The sequence below is a fragment of the Erithacus rubecula genome (assembly GCF_903797595.1).
Source record: "Erithacus rubecula genome assembly, chromosome: 3".
NCBI lineage: Eukaryota > Metazoa > Chordata > Aves > Passeriformes > Muscicapidae > Erithacus > Erithacus rubecula.
In genome coordinates, this window is record NC_136689.1 from 25206930 (window position 1) to 25216761 (window position 9832).

The 9832-nt window shown below is 41.2% G+C and overlaps 1 protein-coding gene across 1 annotated transcript; it reads left to right on the forward strand.

Annotated features, from left to right (window-relative positions):
- Positions 1-60: 60 nt before the first annotated feature.
- On the forward strand, positions 61-7481 carry FKBP14 (FKBP prolyl isomerase 14). The gene is made up of 4 exons (XM_079300169.1): positions 61-467; positions 2882-3033; positions 5733-5860; positions 7056-7481. Exons 1-4 carry the CDS (start codon positions 76-78, stop codon positions 7212-7214), a joined length of 831 nt encoding a protein of 276 aa, XP_079156295.1. The 5' UTR covers positions 61-75; the 3' UTR covers positions 7215-7481.
- The last annotated feature ends 2351 nt before the right edge of the window (positions 7482-9832 follow it).

Consider the following 9832-nt stretch of genomic DNA (forward strand, 5'->3'; position numbering starts at 1 on the left):
CGCTGCGACTTCCAGGAGCGCCCGGACTGCCCACCCCCCATCGCTGTTCGGGCTGCCGATTGGACGGGAAAAGTGATGGACAGGGACGCTCCCCAATGGGAGACAGCTCTTCCCGAGCTCGCCCTGCAGGGAGCCAATCAGCACGCGCGCCGCCGGTGCCGGGCCGTCGGGAGCCGGGGGTGGCGGCGGTGCGCGCCGCTGCCACGTCGGACGGAGCGGCCGCGCTCGGGATGGCGGCACCGTGAGGGCAGCGAGGCGGCGGCGATGGCGGCGGCGCTGCTGCTGCGCTCCGCCTTGCTGTGCGCGGCGCTGGGCTGCGTGGGCGCGGCGCTGATCCCCCCCGCGGACGTGAAGGTGGAGGTGCTGCACAAGCCTTTCCTCTGCCACAGGAAGACCAAGTGGGGGGACATGATGCTGGTTCACTACGAGGGCTTCTTGGAGAGGGACGGCTCCATGTTTCACTCGACGTAAGTGAGCGGCGCGTCTTCTCCGAGCGAGCTGCTGGCTGAACTTGCGTGGTGAAATATACAGATATATATATACTTATATACATATGTGTGTATATTGAAGTAATAGAATCATAGAATGGCTTGAGTTGGAAGTGGCCTTACAGACTCCTTGAGCTTTCCACAAGATTAAGTTGCTCAGAGCATCCAGGTTGCTCAGGCCTGGCCTGGAATGGGTTGTCAGTAGCTTCTCTGGGCAACCTATTTCTGTGGCTTACCACCCTCACAGTAAAGAAATCTAATATCTAATCTGAGTTTACTCTCAGTTTAAAGCCATCACCTCTTGTCCTGTCACTATACACCCTTTTGGATTGTCTCTCTCCAACTTTCTTGTAGGCTCCCTGAGGTACTGGGAAGGTGCAGTTAAGTCACCCTGGAGCTTTGTCTTTACCAAGCTGAACAATCCCAGTTCTCTCAGCCTTTCCTCGTAGGGAGAGGTGCTGCTCCATCTCTCTAACAGTCTCGGTGCACTTTCTCTGGCCTTGCTCCTTTATGTATATTTATTTATTTATTTATTTATTTTAGTATAGGCGGTCTCTTCTGGTCATGCTTTCCTGATCCTGACCTCTCACAGCAGTCTGCAATCCATCTGCAAGTATCTCTGTCAGGGGCAAGTGGTTTTTTGTTTGGTTGGCTTTTTTTACTCCTCCCTCCCCAGACACCCAAAACTTGCATGTGCAAGGAAACAAAAGCAATACATGAATGCCTTATTTGTTTTGGGATAAAAGGGCTTAAATAACACAGCATAAACTTGTCATTGGGGCCACTCCCACTGCCACCCGTTCTTAGGAAGTTCGGTGTGAAGCAATGTCTCACAATGCTGTTCAAGATGAACACCAACAGTAAGGCTAGTCTCCTTTCCCAAGGTTATAAAATAAATCTTACTTAGCATTTGTTTTCTGGTCGATCTGTAGGAAGTAGAGCCGTGTGGTGTTTTGTAAAAATGAGGATGTTGTGCGTGGAGCACCTATGTGGAATGGCTGAGAGAACTGACATTGTTCCGCCAGGAAAGGAGAAGGCTTTGAGGTGACCTAATTGTGGCCTTCCACTACCTGAAGAAAGATGAAGAGAGACTTTCTGCAAGGGCATGTAGTGACAGAAGAAAGGGGAATGGCTTCAAACTTAGAGCAGGTTTAGGTTAGCAGAAAGAAGTTTTTACTTTGAAGATGGTGAGACGCTGGAACAGCTTGCCCAGGGAAGTTGTTGAAAACCCATTCGTGGAGGTGTTCAAGGTCAGCTGGCATGGGGCTCTGAGAACCTGGTCTAGTTTAAGGTGTTCCTGCCCATGGTATAGGGGGGTTGGAGCTGAATGATCTTTAAGGTCCCTTCCAACCCAAATCTTTCTATGATTCTGTGATTTAGGTGCAGGTTTTGGTATATAATCTCAGTGGTTTAATAGGTCTTGTGCTATGCATTAATTTCTGTTTGGTTTCTAAAGCAAACCATTATTAAAAAGAAGAAAAAAAAAAAAAGTTATATATGCCCTTCCTAGTGGCAGCACAGTCACAGCTTTTCATCATTCTTTACCTGCCCCTGACCAGACCAGTCAACATACCAGAGCCACAGAAATGCAAATAGGAGGAAGAGCCAGAAATTCGAGGGAGTCTGCTAAGAGCCTGCAACGACTTGCTAATGCTGAATGTCCTGTAAAACATCCACGAAGTGTTAATCGTGGGAGACAACAAAATACTAAAGTCTCTGCAGGCTGCCTGAAAGCTACTTTGTATAGTAAAAAAAAAAAGACAGTTTTGCATGTTTATGCTCTTGCAGACGATTCAACTAAAATCTCACTAATTTTCTCTTGTAGTTAACCTGCCTCTTTAAAAGGACTTCTAGTGACACATTAAAGTTTTTACTGCTGTCTAACTCCTGTAAGTGTTCTATTTTCTTCTTAAACACCTTTCCTGCATGACTAGTAAATAGAGCTTACAAATTCCTTGTCTGTTAGTGGAGTGAAAGTAGTTCGGGTTGTACCACCTCCTTAAATCAGAAAAGGGTCTTGTCTCCCAAACCGAAAATTGAATGTTTTGCATGCATTTGTTTCTGATTTGTTTCTGTTTTGTTTTGGTTTTTTTTCTAGACTGTTATGTAGTTGTTTTTTTGTTTGTTTTTGGTTTTTTCCCCCTAACAGCTTCTTTTGAAAGAGATGAGGCTGATTGTTCTAAGCATGCTAAAATGTATATTGCTGTCATGACCATGCTGGGCTGATATTTGCAATTTACAATAGCCTTGACTGTAGATTTTTAAGAAATTTCTCTTCTAGTCTGATCAGTTTCCAAGTGGAAGTAGGTGATCAGGGAAGTGAAGGTGCTGATCTGGATTGGTTAGTGTTGTCATAAGCACACCAGGTAAATGTTGTTTTATTCCTTTTCCAGTCACAAGCATAACAATGGTCAGCCTATGTGGTTTACACTTGGCATAAGGGAAGCTCTCAAAGGCTGGGACAGAGGGTTGAAGGACATGTGTGTGGGAGAGAAACGGAAGCTAACTATTCCACCAGCCCTTGCTTATGGAAAAGAAGGGAAAGGTAAAACATGTGAAACACTCCCCTTGCTCTAATTGTCTCTAATCTCTGTATTTTACTGTTATTCTTGGCCTAAGAGGTTAGCAAGCTTTCCAGCTTTCCAGGTTGATTCCAGTAAAGAAGAAAAGTTGAGGGAGTCAGGTGTTCTTTCTCATAAATTTGTTTCCTGCAGTAATATCCATTAAGTGGCTATGTGGTGAATGCAGGAAAAAAAAAAAACCCAGAAACTGAAGTTAGCTGCTGTGCTGTATGTTCTAAGTGTCTTTTTTGTTAGTGCTGTGCTCAACAGTGTCCTGCTTTTTATTTTTTTTTCTAGTTTGTTTTTTTTCCTCCCTTCTTTTATAGTCAAGTGGAGGTGGTTGCTTAGGTAACAGTTGGCTTTTTGGCTGTTGGATCTGTTTTTGTGGTGATACTTCGTGAATGTACATGTGCAAGCCTCATTCTTGCTTTCAGGTTTCTTTTAAAACCGTAAGGAAATCATTTTGTACTGCTGCCCAACCAGTTCTTAGATGATACTGTAAAAAGTCACTTTTTGTTTCTCCATATAGGGACGTTCATTCTTTTGCTCTTACAGCTGTTTTCATTTTGGGCAGTGGTCCCTGTTATCCACAGTAAGATGTGCATGGGCAGTCACCTTGTTACTACTGAAAATGCACTGACTTCTGTGCAGACTGTTATAAACATTGTTTGCAGGTTTTTCTCAACTTGTCTACTACTGAGGGTGTTTGGGGCTTTCCTTTCAAATATTTCCAGATTCCTTTAACAGAAGGGCCAGATTTGGAATATGCAGTTAAGCAAGTGACAGCTTGAATGGTTCTATTTCTGTTTTATGGGATTAGTTTTAGTTAACTTTTTTTTCCAGCAATTATTGTGAGTATTTATGACATGAGAAGAGTTGCAACAAATGACTTACAGTAGTGTAAGGCTCCAAAGCAGAAAGGATAAATATCTAGGAACATACAGTCCATGCTGCTGATGTTCTCTGCCATCACTATGAGACTGTTTTGCAAATGAGGACTGTTTGCATGTTTGTATTTTCTGGCAAGTAGGGCTGCACACAGGCTTAGGACTCCATATTACCTCATGCCAGCTAGTATTCATACCTACAGCATACTTCATACTCTCCTATATTAAATGTACCTGTTTGACACATATTTTTCTAGAAGCCTTGGTTTAGGGTTCAAGACACAGTATTAGAAGTCACAATGTTTCTAGAGAACGGGAATCTTGTGGTCGTCATTTAGTTGTCTTTGTGCAGGGCTCAGCTGTAAATTTTTCCACAAAATGATATGAAATGCTGCAGTGCTCATGTAGTCATCACAGGCCTAATTGTTTGGTTAATATGTAAAGCACTACAGTTGTTCTTCAAAGACTTGCAAGCCTCACATCTGTGTTCAGTGCAAGAAGGTTAAACAGCTAAACACTGCTAACTGCTGTAAGAAATTACTTTCTTTAGGAAGACTTAGAAGTATTTGAGCACAATTATGTTGCTGTTTTCAAGTGATGCCCTTGAAGACAGAATTATTTCATTTTCTTCATGCTTTCCTCCAAATGCATATAGTTTCACTAGCCTCCCACCTTGGTTGCTGCCTGACTCATCAGTTGAGTCAGATGCCTTTTTTCTGTAACACTCAAAAAAATTACCTGTATTCCAAACCCTAAACAGGGCAATGTGCCCTGTATTTCCAGAAGATTCTGCATGTTTATTCATCCCAGAAATCTACAAGCTTGTTTCTCACTGCAGCTCAGGATGTATTTACCACCATAGCTCCGAAGTGGTAGATGTGGATTATTTTTCCCTGTCTTCTCAAGGCACAGAAATATTTTTTGGGTGCTGCCATCTAATATGAAGGTTTATTTGGTCCTATTCAACATCTCTCTGTATAAAGAAGCAAAGTGATGTGCTAAAAGGTCTTTGTCAGTAGCTTCAACCATCAGCATGAGGACATATCACATCTCTGCAAAAGCCAGTGCCTGATAAGCTGAAATCCTTGAGGTGTGGTGGCGTGGGGGAGTGCTCTGTGGCACTATTAGGAAGTTACCAATCTGTTCACCTTCATCAAAAATCATGTTGTGGTAACACATGCCTTGTGGTCAGGTTTGGGTACTTAATTTCTGCTGTGTGTTTGGAAATAGCTCAGTGGTATGTGCCCTGAGTCCAGAGACTGCTCCTGGAGACCATCATCATCCCTGCCCTTCTGTCTTTCTCTACAAAACATCCCCGTGGCAGAACAGCAGATACAAGGTATCAGCTGGCAGTAGAGAGGAATTTGGGGACTGATGGGGTGTCCAGAGGACTAAATTCTCCCTTCCTGCTCCCCTGTACATTAGTCTTGGCTGTAGCCTTTCTGACTGTACATTCTTCTTTATGGTTTCCAAGTTTTTCTGGCTCTGGCTAGGAGAAAAAAAAAAGATTCAAGGACATTGTTTGATAAACTTGAATAAGAGTTTGCATCAACACTTACTAGTCTCCAACAAAACTAATTGCATCTAAAGTCTTTTTTATGCTGTAAGGGCTGCTCATAGTCTAGGCTACAGCTGAAATGGTTGTGGTCATCACTGTTACAGATACTTACCCTTACTAGTTCAAACTTCAAGATGCTTTGAAATGACTAGGCTTACTGGAACATTGTTCTGATGCATATGGCTTTTGTGTGGCATCTAATATATAGTTGGTTTTAACTTTTCTCCATTTTGGGCAGGAAAAATTCCACCTGAAAGCACATTGATTTTCAACATTGACCTTCTAGAAATTAGAAATGGACCAAGGTCTCATGAGTCATTCCAAGAGATGGATCTTAATGATGACTGGAAACTATCCAAGCAAGAGGTGAGTGGGTTACCCTTCTCTTGTGAGCAAATCTAACAGGATGGGAGAGTGGAAAAGAATGCTGCTGTGCTCTGAGCTTTGCATGGTGAAAATTCTGGACTGGAGGTTCCAGAGAAGCCTTGGTAAGCTGAGGAGAGGCTTGTGACTCGTGCTGCACACTTAAGAAGGATTTGGATAAAGTAAAGCATCTTAGAAATAAAACCAAACTTCAGGGGTTTTTTTATTTAATTGCTGATTTATTAATAAAATGGGATTTCTTCTGCTGTAGGGCAATCCTATTTCATAGCATTCATTCTGTGAAGAATGTGTATTCAGCATCATTCACCATCTGTTTGCCTCTCATTTTCAAATTTTGCTTTTTCAGCAAAAGTGATCCATGAGAAGCTAGTATAAACTACTGAGTTCTTTATGTCTGTATATTAGGAATGTAAGCAATAACCCTAACAAATCCCAGAGACTGAAGTGACTAAAACAGACCTGAAACATGGTCCATGACTCTTATACAAGTGGTATCTGTTTAATAGATGTGTATGTTGGTATTGTGATTTTTGTAGAAGGCTCTGCAATTCAGAACACTTGGGATTTTCATAGTTAACCCTTAAAAACTTATTAAAACCAATCTGATGTTTTTGAAAATGCTGCTTGCTATTAATATCTAGCTTAATGTAAGTGTTCCAGTGGTCTGCTTAAAACCTGCCTTGAGTCTTTGTCCTTAAAATTTTTTGAGTTATCTAGAAATCTTTTAAGGTATTTCCCATTGGAGCAGCAGACACTGAGATTATGGACAGATTTCTGTGTATATCTGGAGTGGCTGTTTACATGTACTGGGTTGTCAAGGTGCTAGAATGTGGAAAAGCTGTCTCTGACCAACTGGTAGCTAGTAACTTCTGCCCAGCTATTTGTGCTTTACTGTATAAACATCAGAAGAGAAGCTGTCCTGACTCATTTTTTGAGTCAGATACCATAAAGGTATGGCAACAGCTTTGCTGGTTTTACTGTCACTTCTGTCACTAAAGACCCTTCACTCAAAGGGACTGCAGAATCAGTTAGTCAAGTGTTATTCTGGCAGTGGCATAGGAGGGGAGGTATCTATTATCTAACACCACCATCCTGAGCATAGTGTCCCTCTGTTATGCTGCAGTAATCAATTATTTCATATGTCTGAAAATGTACACTCTCACCTTTTGTCTAACAGGTGAAAATTTACCTGAAGAAAGAATTTGAAAAGCATGGAGCAGTGGTAAATGACACCCAGCATGATGCTTTGGTTGAAGACATATTTGATAAAGAGGATGAAGACAGTGATGGGTTTATATCTGCAAGGGAATTCACATACAAGCATGATGAGCTATAGAAAGAAAAGGGTGGCATAATGTTTTTTGACACAAATAGCAGTGACTTAGACTGTCTGGTTCTCGTGTCATCTTAATTCTGTGTTTTGGAATTGACAGTTGCTGTTGGCAAAGAAACACTTTTTTATATAAAAGAGAATTTCTATTCATTATGTACAAGTGTTTTAAACTATTTTGAAGTGTGAAAATGTACCTCCTCTTATACAGCGAAGACTTGCACATCAGTGTTTTTAAAATTTTGTATTAAATTATTTTTCAGAAATGTAAAAGACTTTCCATCTATCATTTATTATGAAAATCAAAATCCAGTTCAGTGACTTTCTGTGATTTGTTTGTGTGCCAAGATCACTTTCAGCAGCTGCCTTATGTACTCCTTGTAGTCTGTGGCTTAATTACTTGACCTTCCTTCTTGAGTGTCACTGCTTAAAAAGCAGTGTGCTGACCTGGGGTTTTTTTGCCTGCAGATTTTTAAAGGATGTAGTAGAAGGCATCAGCATCTCTCTATACAACTGAGAAACTGATACAAAGCTGAATGAGAAGAATGATTTATCATGTGCTGATGTTGCCCTTCTAAAGGGAGAGTGTTACCACCCATGCCAATAATTGTCTGCATTTTTCCTTAAATTTTGTGAATGAGGCAGGAGTTAAATTTCAGCCTTTCACTTCTACTGCCAGCAACATTATAGGAGACATCTGTAATTTGGAAAGCAGCAAGTTGTGCTGCAGTGCAGTGGTGATGTCCTTTAAATGTACACATATTTTTGAAACTCGGACTTGGCATTCATCAGAAAAGCTCATACATTTCTCACATTTTGAGGGGGGGGATCTTGACCAGGATGTTAGAAGTCTTAAGTTTTGACTCTTTGCAGAAGGCAGAGAGTGTACTGACAGGAGGATCAGTATGGTCTGAAGAACAGTTTCCAAGGGCTTGTCTGCTTTTGTAGCTGCATGAGTTGCAGAACTCATTTCATTGCCCCTTTGCGGCGTTTTTTCACAAGTAGCACACAAGTGATATGAATTTTAAATAAAAAGGTGAATTTTTAGAAAAATAGAGGTAAGTGAGGTAAGTGTTATGGTGCTGTGTCTTTAGAGAGGTGAAGATCATTAGGATTTCAAACACAAAACTGGAATTCAAAGAACTCTTTGGAGAGGAAGAAACATTTTGCAATTGTCCATGGTTTCTTAAATGAGAGGGCAAGGTTTCTCAGGGACAGAATTTATTCTGACATGACTAACCTATGGGTCTATGAACACAGCATTGTACTTGAAAACTGATGCTCAAAGTTACATAAGGATGCAAAGCAAATCCAGTTGTGGCAATTGAGATTGCTACATTGCACTAACCTTAACTACCACAAGCTCAGACTCTGCATTCAAGGTTCTCAGTGCTGTAGGTGTGGTAGATGTTTCCCTGCCACCTAGTGTTTCAACTGAGGATTAGAGAGCTGCTTCATTGAACTGAGTTCAGCTGCAGAGGGCATCCAATAGTGATGATTGGGGGAAAAGGAAAGTTGTAAATGAGGGTATGCAGCGCTGGGCTGTTCTGTTTTGGTTTTCTTCCAGCATCTGACATTTTGTTCTAAGTGACAGGGAATTACAACCATAAATTTTGTTTTCAGTAACCTGGGGTCTTTCTCTTCGGTGATGCCATCTGCTTTTCTTTAACCCAATAAAGCTTCTGCTTCTATGGCTGTGAGTTTCAGTAAAACAGTGTAGAAAAATATTTCCCTTCTGTTCTTGGCTCATTGCCTGCCCTTATTCTTTGATTGTGAAGAAATAATGAATAATCATTACCTGTTTAGCTATTCTTACTGGTCATGGTTTTACATATTGATATTTTTTTCTCATCATTTACAAAAAATCAAGCTTGTCTGACTTCAGCTTGCCCGAGGCTGGTTGCATGTTCTGTGCTGGCAGTCTTGATTTCCCCTACAAGAATCTCCCCAAAGCACTGGGCATCTGAGGGCAGCTCGTTACACATGTGGTGTTTGTCTTGTATTGAGATAGCTGCCTTACCAAACAAAGTATCTCTCTGTTGACTATGGGGAGCCTAGACAATTAGTATAGCCTAGGCTAAGGGAGGATAATAGGATATGAAGCTGATCTTTAAGCCAGTCTTGCCTAGATGTGGAAACTGGCAGGTAGCCAACCAACCGAAAGGATTTGAGTGCTGCTGGGAAGAGCAGAACTGAGACTTTCCTTGGGTCTGAGAGGGTTTTAGGTTTGCAGTGCTTAGCATCTTCTCAAAATATTTGGCTGGGGAATGAAAGCATAAAAACATGGGATAAAATTTGTCCATGTTACTGACCTAATACATTAAAAGTTAAGATTAAATATTGGGGTGCGAATGTACCAGTAAGGGCCAATTATTTATTTTGTATTAAATAGGAATTCATAGTCAGTGACTGTTGTGAAATGTCCATAGGCATGATCTTCTGCTTGGATTTTTAAAACATTTCATAAAAATAACTTTCAGTGAACCTGTTAATGCCAGCAGTGTTAAAGCTGTGTGGTGACCAAGGTGCCTTGTTTAGTGTTTTGTATAGATTTATGCCAAATGAGAGTATAATTTTTCTTAGTAATTTTCTTGAGAGCTATGTTAAATTCTGAAATTGAACTG

What these genes read in the sequence shown, in the direction of transcription:
- FKBP14 (XM_079300169.1), top strand. Translation starts at nt 76, where the DNA reads ATGGACAGGGACGCTCCCCAATGGGAGACAGCTCTTCCCGAGCTCGCC. An exon ending in GGCTCCATGTTTCACTCGAC is followed by an intron (nt 468 to 2,881) that starts GTAAGTGAGCGG and finishes TTCCTTTTCCAG; the next exon opens with TCACAAGCATAACAATGGTC. An exon ending in GGAAACTATCCAAGCAAGAG is followed by an intron (nt 5,861 to 7,055) that starts GTGAGTGGGTTA and finishes TTTGTCTAACAG; the next exon opens with GTGAAAATTTACCTGAAGAA.